Below are 23466 nucleotides of genomic sequence, written 5' to 3'. Positions count from 1 at the left end.
TTAGATGTTATACGTTTTGAATGTGAGTTCTTTTACGCATAACGTCCTATCATTAAGTAATATTATATTGTTCCATACGCTTGTTGTTCTTTGGATTGTATTATAGTGAAATAAATTCTAAAATACTGGTAAAACGCCGACGGTGTTTTATTTCACTGCAGTCAGAATGTTATTGTTTGATAGTTTGCGCGCTTACACGTCCAGCCGGCAGGTGGCGGTAAATGTCCAGGGTTGGTTTACGTTTTCTCAGTCGTTTTTTCCGTAGAGAAAGAGCGTACTAGCAGTGACGTCTCAATGAATCCTCGCAGTGTTAGTAATAAAATGTGTTAAATCAACACTAATTTCACTATAGTGGAGTGTTTTCTAGGGCTGACACTATGGGAAAGAAAGATAAGAGTGATCGAGGTAAGATCTATCCTTTAAGAAATCAACGCATACGTTTAATATCAGTTTGATGAACCAATGCTAACGTTAGATGTGCTGTTGTTGATAACTAACGTTACCGTTTTTGACTAATGTAGCAGAGAACATGTGGTGACGTGATGGTTTAAAGATAAATATGACATTCATATTTGACCGTGAAAGCAATAACGTTACACTTGAACCGTATTTCAAAGACTGTCAGGTAATAATTAAATTACATATAAAGATGTACTTAAGTGAGTCAAAAACACTAATTATATTTTATATAAACTATAATGGGGAGAGTGGGGTAAAGTGAGACATGATATATCAGTAAAATTGGCACATTTCCCATTAATTCAGGAGGTTTCCTAGCAATGTCAATTTTCAGAATGTATTCAGGACGAAGGTCAGTGAAAATATGATTGTTTTAAAAAAAAAGTGGTCTTGTGTCTCAGTTTACCCCAGCTTAGGGGTAAACTGAGATAGACCTGAGAAATCAAGGGGTAAAGTGAACCACTTACTTTTTCTTCTCGGAAACTACCATAACAACACACGTTGTAAATCCTGTAAACTAGCTTGACAACCACACATTCCAGAACTAATGTTGGACTAGTAACAGAATCATGGGGATTGGTCAATTAAGAAAAAAAACAAAAACAATTTTTTTATATATATATATGCTAAACACTTGAAAGTAACTCAACAAAATGAAATACAACATAATATAATTCAAAATGTTTTAATTAACATTCAAATTACAGATAGAACCAGTTAGATTAGAACACTAACACAGGGTCAGAACACAGGACCCTTATTGCCAACTTGTGTCTGGGGGTCAGAGCAAAGGACAATCAGAACCAGCTAGAACAGCCTGGGACTCAGAACACAGGACCAGACCCACCTGGATTAGAACATCAGCCTTCTCTACGACTAGGCCTATTTTACATCCCAGCCTTGAAGGTTACAGGGAAAGATGAGGAGTTGCTCTCTCCATGTAGTTCCTCCAGGCCTTTGAGGGGTTGAGGAAGCATCACTTATAGGATGTGCCCCAGGTTGTCTTCCTGGTGTATTCCCTAGGCATGATGGCTTTTCTACAATGTTTATGACATTAAAAATAAAACACATGTAAGGTAATATTACATTAAAATATGTTTAAGACTAAACTTAACTTGTGCCTCATGTCTCACTTTAATCCACAACATTTGTCTCACTTTACCCCACCACCACATTTTTAGAAAAATCTCTCTTATCAACTCAGGCTAATCTTCAGCTAGCAGCATCACATGGTTTAAAATGTTGGTAGTTCATCAACATGTATGATATAAGTTTTTTCTACTTGAATCTATTTGCTTTGGCACAACAGTTGATTAAGTTGGCAGCAAGAAAATTTACTTTTATGCAAAAAATATATTTTTGTGAAAAACATGCTGGCCACAGCACAATGAGGTCCTCTCCTTCATGCTCAAGGGGAAATTGGAGGGGCTTGAAAACAAAATGACCACAAATGTGTTCTGTTGACCAGATACAGGGTGTGTCTCACATTGCCCCACTCTCCCGTACATTTTAATATAATCATAGATAACGTGCAATTAATTAAGTTATTTTAAAGTATATTATTTCCTTTATAAATGCTTTTCTTAAACGTGTGATAAAATGTACTTTTCCCACAAAGGTTACAGTGCAGATATTGTTTCTAAATACTATTAACTTAAACTATTATTAAGCGAGGTTTACATTGCTGAAGTCATTGTTATTATCCACTTTAGATAAGAAGTCCAAGAAACGTTATTATGATGATGAGGAGGAGGATGAAGAGTTGGTTGGCAGTGAGTCACAGGAGGCCATTCCAGCAGCTGCTGGGAAGCAGGTGGAGGAATCCAGCACTAAACTGGATGAATATGGAGCCAAAGACTACAGGCTACAGATGCTTCTCAAGAACGACCATTCTTCTCGGCCCCTATGGGTGGTAAGACTTAAGACTCTTGATCGATTAGCCATTCACAACAGATGCCACCACCATTAAGAGTGTCCCTATCCCATTATCTGTGTCTGAATCTTGCAGGCTCCTGATGGTCACATCTTCCTAGAGGCGTTCTCTCCCGTGTATAAATACGCTCAGGATTTCCTGGTGGCCATATCAGAGCCAGTGTGCAGACCCATTCACGTACACGAGTACAAGCTGACGGCCTATTCTCTATACGCCGCTGTGAGCGTCGGCCTGCAGACCTCTGACATCATTGAGTACCTGCAAAAACTCAGCAAGACCTCCGTTCCTGATGGCATAGTGCAGTTTATTAAGGTGTGTGTACGTGTGCTGGTGTGATGTCTGTCTGAATTTTACAATTTCTATATTAAAGCTTCTAAATTCCTCTCCCTCTCCCTCCCTCTCCTTCTGCAGTTGTGCACAGTGAGCTACGGTAAAGTCAAACTGGTCCTGAAACACAACAGGTCAGTTTTTCTTTTTTTACACATGGTTCATTATTTAATTCTCTCTAATGTTAGGTATGCTGTTGAAGACTGTTAATTAAATATATAGTATTTTGAATGATTTAGCTGCCAATTCATTATTGGATAATAGGTGACTTTTTGAGCAGCAGGTTGTATTTAGTTAAGGAGAAGTCATGTTGTGAACCATTTTTTGACTCTTGGGATTTACTTAATCTTGAATGTAAAGTGTTAGTTTTGAGTCTTGAGATTGGATGTACTTTATTCTGAACCTTGATTGCGACTTTAAAGTCTTAGTAAATAGGGTCAATTCAAACAAAATTGACCCTATTTACTTTGTTAGCACATATTACAGGTCTTAGGGTGAACAATTAATCCGTGCAGGTTAATACACAGAAGAAAAATAGTTTGCTGTGGTAATCTTGAATCAAAATCTGAAAAGTTACTTCCAGTCTGGAAAAGACATGAGCCCCTTTCACACTGCGATTCCGGCAAAAACACGGATAATGCGACCCGGCATTTGTTCCCGGGCCGCTAGATTTGGTCCATTCACACTGCCAGCGAAATGCCGCAATATGTGCGCTTTCACACACAACGCTTAACGGTCCCGGGTCGAGTTGACACGTGACATCCTGATGTGACGTATAATGGCGAGCGATCTCAGCTTCAGCGCGGATAGTAAGGAGCTCCGTGGTCTCGACTTGTGTCCAGTTTGCGCACATTTCTGCTTGTTTAATTTTAGTTTCTTTTGTATACGAACACTCTCTGCGTTTAAAACACCGACGAGCTCTTCTGGCACTGCAGGGTTGTGTTATTGAAAAAACAAGCTCTAGGAGTCGCACAATAACTACGTACACGTTGCGGCGTTAGTTTCGCCTTTTGTTCACACAGCGCTCGTTGCGGGTCGAATCCCGCAATGTTACTAGGTCCCTGACCCGGGTCGAATTCGGTAATCAATCCCGGGACATGGTTGCTTTCACACAGAAGGCGACCCGGGAATGTTCCGGGAATATTGCGGGTCCGACGTGCAGTGTGAAAGGGGCTTAAGAGTGATGGGAGATGGAGAGGAGGAGCAATGAAGTCAATCCCTGCCCTTTATTCAATATTCCGTTTCACTTGGAAATACGTCACAGCACTAAAGAAAAATCACTTGTTGCTACTTCCGCTTCACTGGGACTTTAATGGTGAAAGATAACGTTATTTTGGACGATTGTTCAAAAAAGCTTTGAGTTTGTATGTTTAAAATTACTGGGAATTTTTTTTTTTGTATATGTAAAAAAATGTAAAGAAGTGTCTTATGCTTACCAAGGTTTTACAATATAAAATAACAACTTTCTATTTTAATATATCTTAAAATGCAATTTATTCCTGTTATAACAAGGCTAAATGTCAGTCTCATGATCTTCTGAAATCATTTTAATATGCTGATTTTTTGCTCCTATAACACCTATTATCATTAATGTTGAAATAGGTTTCTCTGTTTAACATTTTTATCAAAACCTTTTTCAGTATTCCTTGATGAATGGAAAAGTTTAAAACCAGCATTTACTTAAAATAGAAATCATCAATAACTTTGACTGTCATTACTGTCACTGTTGATCAATTTAATGCATCTTTGCTGAATAAAAGTATTAATTTCTAGTAATGAAAAACCTTTTGATTGGTAGTGTTGTATGTAATTATTTGCCACATGTGAGTCCTTTCTTATAAACTAGACTATGCAACAACCACAGGGCATTGATAGTTTAGATGAGTAAGTTAAAACATTGAGTCTCATTTGTTCTAAAACTTTAGTTTTTTTACACAGATTTCACGCACAGTTAGTGAATAAGAACCTATGTTTGTGTGTGTGATGGGCACAGGTACTTTGTGGAGAGTGCGTTCCCTGATGTCATTCAGAGGCTGTTACAGGACCCTGTGATTCGGGACTGTCGTCTTCGGTCTGCCGAGGGTGAGGAGACTGAGCTCATCACTGAGATCATCTCTAGCAAATCAGCAGTGAGTTTCAGTGCATATAGTGCATATGCCATATACAATCTCAATTTTGCATACAGTCCAAAAACATGTTGACATAAAGACCCTTTTGGCGAAGCAGAAGGCTCATTTCTAGTACCAAAAACTTGTGTTGTGTTGTCCTGTCCAGATTTCAAAGTCTCAGCAGGACAATGGTGGTCCATCCACCTCCCAGCCTGCAGATGGGCAGCGCTCAGGAACTCAGGTGCCGGAGGACATCTACAGTTACTACGAACAGATGGATAAAGAGGAGGAGGAGGAGGAAGAGACGCAAACAGTGTCATTTGAGATCCGTCAGGTGTGTGTTTGTGCTTGAATGAGATGTTACTTCACTGTGAATTTATGAGAGTGCAATGCACAATATGGCAAAATAAGTCCTGCCTTCACCCCTGAGTTTAAAAGATTGGTGTTAGCTGTCCAATCTTTAGATTAGAGCATTAGAGCATAGAGATTTTTATTATAATCTAATTTCTTCCTGTAATTCCTTCCTGTTTCTGCTGGACCTTGGTAGGAAATGATTGAGGAGCTTCAGAAGCGCTGCATTCAGTTGGAGTATCCCCTCCTAGCGGAATACGACTTCCGTAACGACACAGTGAACCCTGACATTAACATGGACCTGAAGCCCACCGCTGTGCTGAGACCATATCAGGAAAAGAGTCTGAGGAAGATGTTTGGGAATGGTAGAGCTCGATCTGGAGTCATCGTCCTGCCTTGTGGTAAACTATCTCTGAACATCTACACAGTGTTTGAATAATGTCTTCCCTGAAGCAGTTGATGCCTAGTCGTGTACTATTGCAAAGCTTGGCTCTGTGTTCAGAGCTAACTAAACAGACTAAGCTTTGGAATATGCAATTGTAAAATTCAACAATACTATTTGGCCAAATTAAATATGATATTAACAAATTCAGACTATTTGCTATCAATTTCTTCTCTTCAGCATTTATTATATAGACTTTATGGAAATTCAGGATTTCTGTGACAGCCTGGATGATATTTGTGATACAATGGAATATTGATTTTTCCAGGTCAATTTTACTTCAATACAGTATTTCTTTGTCATTAGTAAAAAAAAAAAAAAAAATTATTATATATATATTATACATTATAGATTTATTTTCAACTTAGTGTTGTTACGGTACCAAAATTTCAATAGTCGTTACCAATACCAGTGAAATTGTATGGTTCTCTACCAATTATGGTACTAGGACAAAAACTGTTGAATTAAGTACTTCAAAAATGTTTGTCCTATTTTGTCTCGTGGTTATCACTGTCAATCATCACAGTTTGTGATTCAATCACGCGTTTAAATACGGTTGTCAATCCAGAAACTTTACAGTGTTCTTAAGGGTTAGTTCCAGAGCTGATCCTGACCTCCCTGGGGCCCTAAGCAAAATTCTGACCCTACCTGACCCGTGAGCAATAAACCATTTGCCATTGCCATGCAGTTACACCTGACAGCTTAGTGCTCCCAATACAATCCTTCCTCCTTTGAACAAAACAGTCAAAGAATGAGGTTCAAACTAACAATTGAAGAGTATTTTCTATTGAATCTTAAGACAGTACTTGTTGTAGACAGCTTGACTGTTGGTGAATCTGGCTGTACTGGGTCTGTGCTAGTACTGGCTGAGGCTGGATGTGGATCATCTGGGTCTGTGCTAGTTCTGGCTGAGGCTGGATATAGATCATCTGGGTCTGTGCTAGTTCTGGCTGAGGCTGGATGTAGATCATCTGGGTCTGTGCTAGTACTGGCAGATGATCCAGCATCTCCTCTACTTACAAATTTAAGCATAGCACCTGCAAATTATAGATCCCAAATTTTATAAGCTGCATTAGACCCATTCAAACTGGATCCCTCAGATTTCCTTTTATACATTTTCAAATATAAAATACTATTTATACTATGGCTTTGCTCCTTTAATGTTTGACTAGTGAACTAGTGATTCCGATATTAAGAACCTCTGAGTGATGACATCATTGTTGATATCAAGAATTCACTTTTGTACAAATATTATAAATTATAATAGTCAATCAATGTATAAATTAATAGTCAATCAATGTCAAATTGTCAATACATTGCTTTCCATATTGCATCATTTGTGCAGTAGTTTAGAGATGTAACTAAACATTGACTAAGACTAGATATGCTTTCACTGCCTATGTGTACTTATGTTGAGGAGGAGGACCATCACGGCCATATATTGTTCTGTCGGTCTGGTATCCACACAGATATTTCTGCTGGAAAATGCACGTTTCATTTTGTGCACGCGAAAATGAACGCATGTTCATGCGCGACGCAGATCTTTTCCGAGCTGCAGTAAACAAACACCGTTGACCTTTGTCGTTTATCACAAAAAAACATACATATTTTTATTTCTCAGGCACAAAGACACAGAACACAGCCCTGAAAGCGGCTGGCATTAGCTAGCTAGACAGACCAAGAGATGCATAGCCTACCTGTCCATCTTAACAAGACAACAGAAGAGACATGCAGATCATCTTAACTTTACTGTTATATGCTGACATCAAACTTGGAGAGGAGAACACAAGTTTACCTGATTATTGTTCCCGCAATTCACTCTCATGGTGTTTTTCCTTCTTTTCATGGCCAGAAGGATAATTCCGCTTTATTTTATCATCATTGTTTACAACATTGATTGACGCGCTTTGACACGAGGGGGAGGCGGGGCCTTGAGTATATTGCGGGGCCCTATGCAGCTTGCGTAGTGAGTGTATAGGGCTGTTCGGCTCTGGTTAGTTCACCCCAAAATTTTAATTATCCCATAATTTACTCACACTCAAGCCATCCTAGGTGTTTAGCACTTTCTTGTTTCAGCCAAATATCAGATTTATATTTTTAAAAAATCCTGGCTCTTGTAAGCTTTATAATGGGAGTGAATGGTACCCTAGATTTTGAAGCCCAAAAAAGTGCATCCATCCATCATAAAAGTAAACCATACGTCTGCATGGTGTAAATAAAGGCCTTCTAAAGTGAAGCGATGCGTTTTTGTAAGAGAAATATCCATGTTTATAACTACAATCACTGACTTCTGGTGATGACCATAGCCGTACGTGAGTCGAGTTCTGGTGGAAGAGTGACCTCTGACCCAACATATGACAGGATGTAGGAGTAGACACCTCTCGTGGTTCAAACAAATAGGGCTCGGCAACAGACTCAAGCTCCTTTGACATTTCTTTAAAAAAAGATCATTTTAGACTAATTTGTGACTGGTGTCCTCTGGCGTCCTCTGCGCTTCCGCATTGGTCAATATGCAAAAAATGCATTGCCTTGCTTCAGAAGGCCATTATTAACCACTGGAGTAATATGGATTACTTTTATAATGGATGAATGTGCTTTATAAATCTTTGAAGAGTTTTTTTATTTATTTAATATCTTATTTACATTGTGTTTACAATGAGTGTTGGTTAAAAATCCATGTACATGGTCAGAGAATTTAAGATACGGGAGCAATTTGGGGTTAAAAGCTATATGAATGGTTTTATTGAGTTAAAATGAACTGAATCTACATTGAAGTCTTTTGTTATTTTATACTTCTTTCCCACAGGTGCTGGTAAGTCACTGGTAGGAGTCACTGCTGCCTGCACAGTGCGTAAGCGCTGCCTGGTGCTGGGAAACTCCTCTGTGTCAGTGGAACAGTGGAAGGCTCAGTTTAAGATGTGGTCCACCATTGATGACTCCCAGATCTGCCGTTTCACTTCGGATGCAAAGGACAAGCCCATCGGCTGCTCTGTGGCCATCAGCACCTACTCTATGCTGGGCCACACCACCAAACGCTCATGGGAAGCTGAGAGGGTCATGGAGTGGATGAAAAGTCAGGAGTGGGGGCTCATTATACTGGATGAGGTGCACACAATCCCAGGTGGGTTGTGTTTGTGAATCACATCTTCATTGCTAAAGCACATCTTCTATGCAGTTTTTTTGGTCGCTTTGATTTTGTTTTCTTCACTTTACGGTAGTAAGCTCCACCCATACAGTGAAATATCAAGACAGGTAACCCATAATTTAGGCATGACTGCTGTTGGTTAGATTTTGAACAGCAGATACTAATATATTGACAATAGAACATTTTCAATGGGTAGTCTTAAATGGATAGTTCACCCAACAATTCTGTCATTATTGATTGACTCACCCTCATGTTGTTCCAAACCCATAAAGTTTTTGTTCATCTTTGCATAAAAATTAAGATATTTTTAATCTAATAATCATTTTTGTCCATCCATTGAAAGTTTAGGTAACCATTTACATTTATGCATTTGGCAGATGGTTTTATCCAAAGTAACTTACACATACGCATTTGTGTATGTAAGATGCATATTTTAGTTCTTTCTATCCCTGGGAATGAAAAATAAAATTAAATATTTGAGCAATATCTTCTGATTAGCTGGAATTTTATCGTTTCACTCAGCGTTTCACTTTCAATGAGGACAGGGAAATTATTTGAAACAAATGGGATTTTATACAGATTCCTGACTCTTTTGTTTTTCTTTTACAGCAAAAATGTTCCGACGTGTTCTGACGATAGTCCAGGCACATTGTAAACTGGGTCTTACTGCCACATTAGTGAGAGAGGACGATAAGATTGTTGATCTTAACTTCCTGATTGGGCCGAAACTCTTTGAAGCAAACTGGATGGAGCTACAGAACAATGGTTATATTGCTAAAGTCCAATGTGCTGAGGTATGCTGGCGAAAATATAAATATCTTAATGAAACCACTATAATACAGGAAATGAATCAAACTTTTCTCCCCATAATACAAAAAAATACAACAAATGTTCTTTTCATGTGCATTTTTCATAATATCAATTGTTATGGGGTCAACAGGGTGTATGGGCTTGTGAAACATTGTGTTTAGAAGCTTTGGACCCAGGTGCAAAAAGATACAGTACTGTTATACAATATCGCCTCAAATTTTTGATCTCGCTAAACAAAGCCCAGCACACTCTTTAGTCACATGAGCAGAAAACCCCATGCACTGTTCTCTGTGTGCTGACCACAGTCTTCACAAAGAGCTTCTATAAATTCTATAAGTGTTTTTTTTTTTTTGGAAAAACCTTTTAGCAAGTTTTTTTTATGTTAGAGATATAGCCTAAACATTTGGAAAACCTAATCATTTCATGGACTTTTATAAAGGTATTTTTATGGAAATTTCTATTTTCATTGTAAATGTTTTTAGTTATGTTTTTTATTCTATTGAAGTACTAATATGCAGTTCAATGCTATGTGAAATAAGTGTATGGATAATCTTACCCTCTTATAAATCTTAGCAGAGAAAGTGTTAAGAAACTTGATTCTAATATTTCATTATTTATTTACTTTTTGTAAAATAATATATATATTGATTGTGTTTAATGTAGTAAATACTATGTATATAGATTAGTGACAGTGAGAGTTTGTTGGATAAACCTTGTGAAGATCTAATCCATGTAGCTAATCCACTTTATTTTATTGCTATGCATTCTGAAAAGACACTGCTACTGTATACTATGAACAGGTTTAATTTAGGCTTTTATTCACATACATTTGCACATCAAATATTGTAAACAGCAGCTCAAATTTGTGTGAACAAAACAAAGAGGTTTGTTCTCATCCACAACTTGAGCTTCCATTATTTGTACATGTGCTCTATGTATGTGTAATTGTTGTCCTTTCAGAAGACATTTGATTATTTGTATGATGTCTTTATAAACTTTTTGGGGTGGGGTCAAGTTTTTGAATGGGGTTTTCTTGTGTGTGCTTTAAGCCTACATTTCCCTTGAGTGTTCACAGTCCTTGTGTCTTTAGGTATGGTGTCCCATGTCTCCTGAGTTTTATCGTGAATATGTGGCCATAAAGACGAAGAAGAGAATTCTTTTCTACACCATGAATCCCAACAAGTTCCGTGCATGTCAGTTCCTGATCCGCTTCCACGAGCGAAGAAACGACAAGATCATCGTCTTTGCCGATAACGTGTTCGCTCTGAAAGAATACGCCATCCGTCTGAACAAGTAATGCCTCATTTTATTTATGCACAGTCACACACTCATGCATACACCAGTGCTTTTACATTTACATTGTGCTTGCCAATTCATTTATTTATTTATTTTACAAAGTTTGTTGTTGTAGAGCTTTATTTTTCAGTGGCCTTTTATATTTAAGACATATTTACCCCATTAATTTGCTTCATAGGCATGAAATATTTTGAGTTCCAAGTGGGGATGAACAGATATGAACATTTTGGCTGATGCTGATAACCGATAACTAGGGATGTACCGATACCAGTACTTGGGTGTTGGTCCGATACTGTGCTCATGTACTCGTCTAACTACCCCAATACAACTGCATCCGATACAGCTTTAAAAAAGTTACTAAATTCGCCTTGCACACCGCTAAGCGAAAAGGGGTCTCGTACTCTCAATGTGCAAAAACGCAAGAAAAGTTTGCCATGTACTGACAACTATAAATTATTTAACAGTATTTTCATATTTAGGATGTTGATATAGCAACTGTTCAAGTGCAAAGTAAATTTAATTCAAAATGTTTCACCTTTAATCCGATATTAATTTCATACTGTATTGGCCCTCATAAAATACATATTTTGGCCATATCACCCAACCCTAGATTCAGTGCAAAAATGTATTTGAAAATCAAGACAAAAATATTAACTTCATGCACTTCAATTCATTAATGCACAAAAAATAACGTCTCATTATAGGTTTTCACGCATAATGCTAGGTACATTTCCTTAAAATTGTCTGCGCATCCACCTGAGACTTGTTTACAAACGATTCCGCAAAATGAAGCAAACATTGTCTTTCCCATGTGAGCTGGAACTTCATTAAATATAAATGAAGTACCACACATTCCTAATATTAGGATCTGAAGGAAGCTTATGCAGTGACTGTTATTCCACAATATCTTGCTATCTTCTTTGGCATGTTTATTGCTGCTGGCTAGCGCGATCCAAACAGCTCCATGAGTCGTGGGTGGGGCTACTGAATTAGATGTGCCTATTATTCTGTAGAGGCGTGTTTCTCCACTAGCTGTCAAGATGCGGCACACAATCATTTTCTGGGCCTGATGTCTTAATCTATTTGTTAAACTGACAAAACTTCCTTGTCAGTTTTCTTTGACTGACAAGGAAGTTTTCAGCTCTAAAACTTAGAGGATATTCTTATATTAACATGACCTTTTATATATCAAGCTCAAGAGAAAGTTTATTTTTCAATTCATCACCCCTTTAAATATCATCAGCCTCTATTAAAAATAATAAACTTAATTTTTTTTCTTTTTTTCAGGAAGATACATAGATGGCATAAAATTTGAAAGCATAATAACTGAACATCTTTGACATTTCAGCCAATAATATATTTTTTTTAAATCAATGGCACTTTAAATTTTAAACTAAATGTTGCTGCAACTATGTATGAATAAATGAAAATGCATATTTTTCAATTCAAGAGGACTTGGAGGATTAGCATGGTCTGCTTTGGTGCTTGAGACATTGTAGGTTATTTTGTGTTTACATTGCCTAATGAGTTTAAGAGTACGCTACAAGTTACTTAAATTTAAAATGTTTTTTTTTTTTCTCTATTGAACAACATTAACTTACAATAGTGAAAGACAACTTCCCTTTTTGACCACGTATTCCCTCAGGGAGAGTGCAGTTGGACTTATGAACAAAAATCGTGTTGTTTCTTTGCATCAAAATACAAACAGTGAAAGGGATTTGCCAAACCACTAGCTGTGAATCGGGAGTGACCAACAGGAACCTGCATAGGATTCTGCTGGGGCTTTGAGTTCTCTCAAAGGAATGATTAGTTCTCAATTTAGTATGCCTGAATATATGGGGCAAACTTTATTGATGCCTTAAATACGGGACAATTCCATTTTATATGGAATGGTAACTTGGCAACCCTACCAACCAACCCTGAAAAAAAGATTTACAGTAAGACCAAACCTCTGTGTTTGTGTGCTCTAGAAAGCAGTGAAAGTTCAATTGGACTTTTCCTGGCGCGACATGTAATCAGCTTTACTTTCCTGTTAAGCACCTTTAACTTTGCACAATTTTCAATGAAATCTCATTCATTTGGCAAAATAATCTTTCAAAGAAATTAAAAGGCTACACTCTAAAATCTCTTACTCTATCAAGAGGTTGTTCGGCACTCTGCCGGAGCTTGAAGGGTTGTGAGGTGAAACTTGGAAACTTTAGTTTGTTTTTGTTTTATAATTTTTATACTACAGCTGTGGAAACAATTAAGAGACCACTTAACATTGATTTCTCAATGTTAAGTGGTCTCTTATTTTTTTTACAGAGCTGTATATAAACTCATATACAATGTGATTCTGCTAGAAAAATGCTTTGAATTTGCATTGCATAGGCCACTTATCAAATTTGAGCATATTTCTAAGGATGTGAACAGTCTTAACATTAAAGATTCCAAAAGGTTTTCAAAGTGATGCCATAGAAGAACAATTTTTAGTTTCCTAAAGAACCTTTCGGTAAACTGTTCTTAAAAGAACCATTTTTATCTTAGCGTGAAGAACATGTAAAAAATCAGAAGAGCCATTTTACTCTAATGCCACAATAAAAAGGTTCCCTGAATTTTAAAGGCTCTTCATTGACCCATCGATGTCAACAAAGAGCCTTTATTTTTTAAGAGTGTGTGAAGGGTTAAAGTGTCCTTCGATGAACAAAAAGATGTTATGTATGATTTTTTTTTTCATTCTCTCTTACACTTTCTTTTCAGACCGTATATTTATGGACCCACATCTCAAGGAGAACGTATGCAGATCCTTCAAAACTTTAAACACAATCCCAAAATCAATACCATCTTTATCTCCAAGGTAAACTTGCTTTTCTCTGTTCACTTCCTTGTGAAACTGTGAATTTGTATTTTTCATTTTTTCATTTTTGAAGTGTTATTCTTAGCCTCTTTTACAAAAGTATAAAAGTATCAAATCAAAGTATCAAGAATCTATTCAATTTAAATATCATCTAATGAAATATCAACAGCCCTTTTACACAGTCAGAAGTTGCTGTAAATGCAGAGTTCAGCAGAGGTGACCGGTACACTGATGTGACCTTTTAATTCCTTTCAGAACTTGATATTCCACCCACTGTACAAGAAAAACACATTTCTGCAGTTTAGGGGCTCTAGAAACGCTAATAACATTCTTGTGTTTAAGATCTCTCAAGTACTTGGACAAGCTCTTTTTTTTAATTACAATGTGCTTCATTTACAAAATCAGCCAACTAAACAAACTCTCTAAGCATATGTCCAAAACATCATGAATCTAAAGGTCTTTAAACTTTAATTTCATTGCCAAATGTTGTCCACAAGTCGTGGTAAAGTTAATCAAGTCATTATTTTTGGGGATGCTAATCTAGCTGAAATGACACACTTCAGCTTTAATTTATATGGAAAATGCATTATTAATTCGAGCAAATGCCAAGAGACCAATCATCCAACAAAATGATGGGCATTAACAAAAAGCATTGTCGGAAACATGCATTAGGGTTAATTGAGACACTGATTTTGGGAATGCAGGGATGGTGTTCCTTCCCCTTATGAGGGCATTCATATCAGCACAATGTCATCCCTTTTCCCACAAAACCATTTCCAATCATTTGCATTAAGGTAATGAATTAAAGGGTTTATAAGTCCTTTTCTCATATTTGTTCCCTTTATCTGGCTTCATGTTAACAATTGAGCCATTTTGGCTTGTACATATATTTTTAGTAGCTTTGATTGATGATTACTGGGAGCATCAAAATGTCCTTTAATACTTTGTGGCCATAGACACAGTACGCGATTTTGCGGTTAAGCTTGAGATTTCATTGCCAGTGGATTGGGGAAAAAAATGCAAGGTTTAGAGACACGTTTTTTAAAAAAAGTTGGAGAACTTTGCATTTTTATAAGGCCATGTCGTGTGTGAGGTGCAACGGTCAAACACGTCTGTCTAGTGTGTTTACATAGCCTAGAAATCTAGACGCACCCTAGCGGCAGCAAATCTAATTTGCCGCGAGTGTTGTCTAGCAACTCTAAATACACTTCTGAGCTGTAAAAACCAAACTCTGGTCAGGCCAATCATATCGTGTATAGAGTCAGTGGGCGGGGCTTAACATGGTGATGGTAGAGTTGCGCTTGTGTGCGACTAGTAAACACAGAAGCTGGCGAACGGCGGTCTTTTGAATCAGCTTTGACCGGAAGACTTGGAGTTAAGCTTTTCTCTTAGAAAAGAACAAAGAACTGCACTGAAGTCATTCTTAAAGGTCCCATGGCATGATATTTTTATTTTATGAGGTTTTTCAACATTAATATGAGTTCTCCTAGCCTGAATGTTGTCCCCAAGTCGCTAGAAATTTTGATCAGTATAAAACGAGTTCAGGCTGTCTTTCTCTGCCTTTGAGAAAATGAGAGCCCAGATGAGCTGATCTTGAATTCTCCTGTTATTACGTCATACCAGGAAAGGTTACCGCCCCTTTCTCGGCTTTGCCCGTCCAGAGAATTAGTAGAGAAAGGATTCAGTTTATCAGTCGCGACGTCAGCACAGGCTTTACCATACGGATTCGACAGCACCGCCACAAACAGTGAGTAACAGTGTTCATTAAAGGGGGGGTGAAACACTCAGTTTCAGTCAATCTCATGTCAATCTTGAGTACCTATAGAGTAGTATTGCATCCTTCATATCTCCAAAAAGTCTTTAGTTTTATTATATTTATAAAAGAAATATAGGCTGTACCGAGTCTTTCCGGAAAAAAACGAGCGGCTGGAGGCGTATCGTGTGGGCGGAGCTAAAGAATGCTATCAATCAGATTCAGCTAATACATATATGATCCAGATTCAGATCCGGAGGCTGAAATAAATTGAACAGGAGAAGCAACAACAGCAGGACGCCCGTCTCTGTGGTATGTACTGTATTTAGTGGCCTGTCAACATCTGTGTGTGTTTACTCGCAGTTTATAAGGACATGATTCGGTTTATGGACTATTGTATGCGACTAAACCTTAGCAGTAGCAAGCAAAACGGTTTTGTACGTCAGACTAGTGTAACGTTATACATAGAACAACAATGGAGTAACCGTTAGTGCATTTGAATGACGAAGCACGCTTTGTGAGAATGCTAGGTTTATGTTTGGGTGGTTTTACAATAAACAAACTGACACCTATAGTGGTCAGCTAAACAAATGTATTTAAACACACACCATAGATTGCATGCTCCATTGATAAATTAACTAACGTTATACACGATCGTGTTGTTTACTGATGTTTACTTACGCGACGATAGCCAACAACAGACATTTGAAGGAGTTTTACTCACCGCCTGCTTCTAAAGCACGACCGCGAACCTTTATCGTCACCGCTCCGTCAAAAACACACTTCTTTGGTAACTGTTGATTTCATGAAGTCCTGTGACAGCAGTGACTATGGAGATCCATCATCGCGATTTTTGCGACGCGACTGAAGCGATGTTGTGAAGCTTCCCGTCATTTCTGTGTTCAAATCGGTTCAAATGCAGCGCTGCCTTCCCGGAATGCTGTGCTGAAGCGTTGAAGTTGCTTGACATCACCCATAGGAATAAAGTGGACCATAGGGCGTGACAGAAGTGTTGCACGGACAAGTGGATCTGCAGCTGAGAGCAGTGTTTATGGGCGTGCATTTGCTCTTTAGCTCTAGTCACGCGCACCCTTCCGGGAGAAGAGCCCGTACGGCCCATACAAGGACCTTCTGCTCTATCAAGGTCAAGCCGACCCATACTCGAAAAGAACTCTCCAAAACTTGTGAGAAACCGGAAGGAGTATTTTTAAAACAGAAATACTCCATCAAACATCCAACTTAGTTTTTGAAACTTTGTCTATGTTTAGGATGGGAATCCAAGTCTTTAACAGTGTAAAAAGCTCAGTATGCATGAAACAGCATTTCACCCACCCTTTAATGCCTGATCTGGTATCAGTGAGTTCTGATGTGTAGCTAATCATTCAAGTTCAGAGAGACTTTCGTTCTAAATCGTTTAATACTGTCAGTCCCCCCGCTGGCCGTCTTGATCCATCAATGAATCAAGCCATTGACTAAATCCATCAACTTCATGTTGTTTCTGATAACAGCATGAAACACATCTGTTATTTAAATGATTAAACTACAGAGAGCAATCAAAGAACACTCTTTATAATGTTCAGATCGGTCAATCACACGTTTGAATGACGCTGCTCATTATGCTCAACAGGAGCTCTTACAAGACATTTCATGTGTTTTTCATGATGTCGTGTTTGTTGTTAGCTGTGGTGAAAGCATTTTGTGAGAGAAGTTGCAAAGTTAACTTGTGTTTATTCAAAGCTCTCAGATACAAACAAAATGAACTCGCAGTCTCAAAAACTCGGTACAATAACACTTCCTCAGCAATCTTTCGCCAGCTCCATCTCTCTCTGTCTCTCTCTTGACTGGCAGCGCTGCAGCTGCTCCAGCTCGTACCTGACTAAACCATGCCCTTCCGCACGTAATTTCATTTCTAATGCAAAGATGTCAGCCAATCACAACAGTGGGTGTTTTCACTGAAGACTCACAGCAGACACGCCTCTTGAAACAGAGCATTCTAAACAGAGGGCTAATATCAGTATAGAAAAATGCCTTTTATTTCTAAATTATGACATTTTTTGATGTAAAAAAAACCATACTAACAATATAAGTACACCCCAGGAAACATTATAAAACAACCCATGCCATGGGACCTTTAAAAAGGGAAGATGTGTTCAGAGTTTTGCCGACCGGATACAGCAAATGTTTAATCTATCAACGAGCTCCGCTTCACGTTGCGCTGGTTTGTTGGGGTTTTGTCCGAGGGTCTGGAAACTCACCTGCCAATGGTGAGTTTCCAGACTTTCCATCTTGATGTGGGTCTGGCTTGTCAGGCTAGTGTTTACCTTGAAAACAAAGGAAAATTAGCGCAGTGGAATGGAAAACCACGTTCTGTGTGAATGGACCCTTATTCTGTCTTCTCTTGTTCTTTTCTTTTGTCAGGTAGGAGATACTTCATTTGACCTGCCGGAGGCCAACGTGCTCATCCAGATCTCCTCTCACGGCGGTTCTCGTCGTCAGGAAGCTCAGAGACTGGGGAGAGTGTTGCGAGCCAAGAAAGGTAGCGTGCCACAGGAAGTCGATACTTCGAGCGTCATTTATGGAATATCTGGATAGACCTTTTTGACCAGTGTTTCTCAACCACTGTGCAACCAGGTGTTGTCAGGTGTGCCAGGAAAAATGATCAAATTTCAAAAATAAGTCAAAATAAATGCTACAAATTAGAATACATTATTGGTTAGCCGAAACCTCATATTTGAACTTTTTTGTTTTATAAAATTAATGCTTTTGGTCATCATTTTACATCTGTATGTTTTTAAAAAAAACAAATATTTAACCAATTTATCATCATTTAAAAAAGGTTATGACTAAACCTCATAACCCCATTGGCTCCTTCAACTGTCGGTCAACACTTTTTATATTTGAAGAACGTGTAATAATTCTTAGTCTTTGCCGTTTAGTTGAAGCAAATATAGCTACTGTTTTAAATATCATGTCAATAGCATTTCATCGTTTGTCTTCATGACATTTCAACAACAAGAAAACTGAGCGCCCATATAGCGACAATAAACATAATGCTGAACTGACCTCAGATGCGACCGTTTCAGTGACAGACAAAATATATTTGTCATTTGCTGGTCAAAAACCCCATAACTCCATTTGATCTTGATTTTCCTAAAATGCTAATATTATAATGACGCATACAAGTGTGCATATCTATATAAAGCCACAATGCCAACTTCAATGACAGTTTAATTAAATACAAGGTTTCCACCTGACAACGACGATATGTACATTTTGTTTTATCATCATCATATAGCTACATATATTTAACCTCATTGTGTTCCTAGCTGACTTAAGCTCAAGTTTCACATTAAATGTGAGTACTACTTTTAATATAACATCTAGTTTCGGTTTTACTATGCCATTACAAGAAATGTATGTTTGCCAATTTTTATATAGCGGTGCCATGGAAAAAAAAGGTTGGGAAACACTGATTTAGACTGTCGAATTAAATTTTTTTAGATGTTCTAAGACAGGGGTGTCCAATCCTGCTCCTGGATGGCCACCGTCCTGTAGGGTTTAGCTCCAACCCCAATCAAACACACCCGAACCAACGAATCAATGTCTTACTAGGCATTCTAGAAAGCTCCAGACAGGTGTGTTGAGGCAAGTTGGAGCTAAACTCTCCAGGACAGTGGCCCTCCAGGATCGACTTTGGACACCTCTGTTCTAAGATCTTCTACAATTTGCAGTGAAATATTTTGGATGAACTATTCCTGTAAACATTTAACCAATAGTACCACAACATTTCAAACAAAAGCTGCATACAAAACTGTTAAGTAACTTTTTTTTTTTAAAGGTATGGTTGCAGAGGAATACAACGCTTACTTCTACTCACTCGTCTCTCAGGACACACAGGAAATGGCTTATTCCACCAAGAGACAGCGCTTCCTGGTGGACCAGGGATACAGTTTCAAGGTTTGAAGGCTATATGTGAACTGCAAAGACCTCAATTTGATTATTCTGACTGGAAATGCTGGATGTTAAATTGGGTTTTGGTCTGTTACACATCATCGTTTCCATCTCTTTTAAGGTGATCACAAAGTTGGCTGGGATGGAGGAGGAAGACTTGATGTTTTCCTCTCGTGATGAACAGCAGCAGCTCTTGCAGAAGGTTCTGGCAGCATCAGATATAGACGCAGAAGAGGAAGTGGTGATTGGAGAAGTGGGAGGAAAGCTGCAGGTATCTCTTCTAGGGATGGGAATTTTTGTCAATTTCTCATATCGATCATCGATGGGTCTCAAAAACTCGATTAACTGTGGGCGGGTCTTGTGCGGTGGCGGGCCTCTCCGTCATGGAGATAAGAAACTATTTTAAGACTGTTATGAAAATGTATGTTGACACAATCATGAAATGTCTATGGAAATATGAACACATCACTATAAAAAAAAACTGCTAGATTATGATGCATTAATGTCTTGGGGCAGTAACAAAATAACCGTCTCAAATAACCTAGTCAATAATATTGTGCATTGTATTTGAGCTGAACACACCACCTGCAGAGATTTGCTAGAAAATTAATAAACTCAACCAAACATCCTATATGAGATTATTCAGATATATGCCTATTACAATTTACATCTGCCCGAAGGACGCAATTGCGCACGTGAACTTGGCCATGCTAATATTTTACAGGCTTGAAAGGGAAACTCATTTTGAATGCGCTCTTTCCTTAAAAGCAACGCTAATACACGGGCAACGAAACCACATATCATTTACAACACTATAATCGTGTTATAGTTCAATGTACATGACAGATTGGTGCTGCACATTATTTTATTTTTCATGATCAAAGTGATTACAGGTGAGTTTTTGAATCCATGAGAAACAACTTTAAAGCATATTTTCCTGTTTAAAAAATGAGAACAAATAACACTGCTGCATTATTAATATCATCAAAGAAAAAGCCTATCTAAAAAGAATATGACTGTCTCAAATAACCCAATGTCGATAATAGGCATGTGCCGATATCAATTTTTCATGCTGCGATTAATTGATGACGTTTTATCACGATATACGATATTATCACGGTATTTAAATAAGTTGCAAAAAAAAAGTGTTGCCATAGCACAACAGCTTTAAGAACTATTTTTGTAAGAACAAAAATAACTGAATACAAACTTTTGCAGAGCTTGCTCTTTCTTTTCTCATTACATATCACATTGGAAAGGCGTTTACTTTACTAAAAAATAAGAACATTTTCTAAATATGGAAATAAAGTTCCCTAACAAAATGTTAAATAAGAATAAATGCATTTATTGGGTAGGGTTAGGGGTAGGTGTGGGGAAGGCTTTGTTGTCCCTTTTATCATTTACACTGTTATTGGATCATGTTAATGTACAACAATACTGTGGTGTAAATAGTATGTATCTGCCAAAATAAAGTATAAATTACATGTAATCATTTATATTGAAAAGAACTGCTACTTTTATATGGTGTAAATTAGGTCTAGGCAATATTGAATATTAGCAATAATATCGTAATAATTTTGACGTCAAGGTCAAATTTGAAAATACCGTGAATATCGAATATTTCAAATTCCAGTATATTCCAGTGTGTATATATGTAATATATCCACACGATATACATCCACGCGAGTGCTGGAATTTTAAATTATATATATATATATATAATATAAAATCTATGCGCTGCATATATTTGGTCCAAAAATAGCAAAAATGACGACTTTATTCAGCATTGTCTTCTCTTCAGCGTTCCTCAAATAAAGATTCAAACGACCATGAATCAGGGAATCAATCAATGATTCAGATCGCCAATGTCACGTGATTTCAGCAGTTAAGCACTTTGACACGCGATCCAAACTGCAAAAAACATATGACATTGGCGATCCAAATCATTGATCAAGTAAAGTCGTAGTTTTTGTTATTTTTGGACCAAAATGTATTTTCGATGCTTCAAGAGATTCTAATTAACTAACTGATGTCACATATGGACTACTTTGATGATGTTTTTATTAGCTTTCTGGACATGGACAGTATAGTGTGCATAGACTGCATATGCTCTGGGACTAAAATATAAAATACTTTAACTGTGTTCCGATGATAAACGGAGGTCTTAAAGGTTGCGTAACGACATTAGGGTGAGTCATTAATGACATCAATTTCATTTTTGGGTGAACTAACCCTTTAAGAGTGTATAAATTAAATCAACTGAGAACAGGCCGACCACTTTTCGCTCTTTGTCCACATTGCCTTCGTCAGGTTTATAACTCTGACATACATTCAATCATCATAAGGATTGTTAATCTGTAAATGCGTTAAGATGCTTAACATGTACCAGTAAAGATTATTTTAATTATTGACTTGTTTTCTGTAGTTTTCACGGCGTATGGGAACTATGAGCTCCATGTCTGGTGCAGACGATACAGTCTACATGGAATACCAGGCGTCCCGTGGTAGCAAGGGTTTGGCCTGCAAGAATGTCCATCCTCTGTTTAAACGCTTCCGCAAGTGAACATGTTCACAGACTGACTGAAGCTTTGACTACAGGACTTCCAGCAGCAGGATGGTCAACATATTCATAAAAGACACTTTATGGCTGTATGTCTCAGGCAGAGCCATTTAAAGACTGAGAAAAAAGAAAAACTGCCGTTTCAGAAAGATTCAAAAATATGATGTCTATAGTATTACAAACACGATGTTTGTACAATAATTTGTTTGAATTTGTTTTGAGAAATTGAATTTTGTACAGTATGTAAATGCAATACAGAACCTGTTGTTGAAATTTACTTTTATCAATAAAACATACTTTGATAGCACTCATTTTATGCATTTACATTATTGCATTTGGTATCTTCAATGAACAATATTTACAGCATGTATTAATCTATATCTTTTTTATTGTTCACAATGCATGAATTAATATGTATACAATGAGACAAATGATGAGAATTTGTATTTTTAGGTAAACCATTAATTTCACATTAATGAATATTAATATGCTAACTTAAATGCTTAAAATTTAGGCTGCTGTTTATTGTTGGCTCACAAATGTTAAAGAATATTTATGAATAAGTGTTTCTCGCACCATGTTGATCGAGTGAATATTCTCACAGTACGACTAGTGAATGCCGTGTTATTTCACAATGAACTTTAGTTGATCTCTCCTTTCTCCAGTGTAATCTCCTTCACACTGCGTTGTTGAAGGTAATCCACTCAAGTTAGCACACATTTGTCCCAATGTGGCTGAATCATAATCCTCATCCCGTCTCCCACACCAGGAGGACTACGGAATCCTCATTCATCATTCATACCCGAGTTTGTAATCTTATTATGGTTGGATATTAAACAAACAAGCCCTTTTATTCTTCACTGTACAAAGTAGCACATACATTTTATTAGTCGGCCTATGTGTGTTCTTTGGGAATTAAACCTATTATGTTGTTGTTTTTAACACCATTTGTACAGGAACAGATTCTGAGGTGATTTGTCCTAGAATATTGCACATTACATACCAATGCCATCCTGCCAGATGTTTCTAGCTCAGTTCTTGTGATTTGTTCTCAAAGCAGTTATTTATTCAACAATACCTCAACACATTCCTTTAGAAACTAATGTACACTAATGTAATGTAGGCTGTTACCTACCGGCAGAGGGCATCATTGATTTGCAGCCAAAACATGGACTCACTCACATGCAAGTTTATTATATAGATTAATTGTTCAGACACTATCTTTAGTGTTTATGGTATTTTTGGATAAGTCATATAATGAAATCATTGATATAAGTTAGGTGTCTGCTGCACACTTTTGACACAGGTTCCCCTAACACATGTATGTAAGCAATTTAGTTGCAGAAAACTATTAAAATAAAGCGCAGATACAATACATATTAATACAAACCTCCCCAGCCAGCAATGACATGTGGGGCCCAGATGAGGGCTTCATATGCAGCAAATGTGGGCCCCATTGGGCTTGCACCCAGGATCCCCATTGGGGCAAGCCGTG

The 23466-nt window shown here is 37.6% G+C and overlaps 1 protein-coding gene across 1 annotated transcript; it reads left to right on the top strand.

Moving 5' to 3' along the window:
* The first annotated feature begins 280 nt into the window (after positions 1–280).
* ercc3 (excision repair cross-complementation group 3) lies at positions 281–22280 on the top strand. The gene is made up of 15 exons (XM_067459081.1): positions 281–405; positions 2172–2371; positions 2468–2704; positions 2804–2853; positions 4713–4848; positions 4994–5161; positions 5375–5579; positions 8427–8741; positions 9375–9559; positions 10666–10868; positions 13611–13707; positions 17879–17996; positions 19299–19417; positions 19533–19682; positions 21837–22280. Exons 1-15 carry the CDS (start codon positions 378–380, stop codon positions 21972–21974), a joined length of 2349 nt encoding a protein of 782 aa, XP_067315182.1. The 5' UTR covers positions 281–377; the 3' UTR covers positions 21975–22280.
* Positions 22281–23466: the final 1186 nt, after the last annotated feature.

Source organism: Pseudorasbora parva, chromosome 12 (genome assembly GCF_024679245.1).
Source record: "Pseudorasbora parva isolate DD20220531a chromosome 12, ASM2467924v1, whole genome shotgun sequence".
Lineage (NCBI taxonomy): Eukaryota > Metazoa > Chordata > Actinopteri > Cypriniformes > Gobionidae > Pseudorasbora > Pseudorasbora parva.
This window is presented reverse-complemented; position numbering and strand designations above follow the sequence as displayed.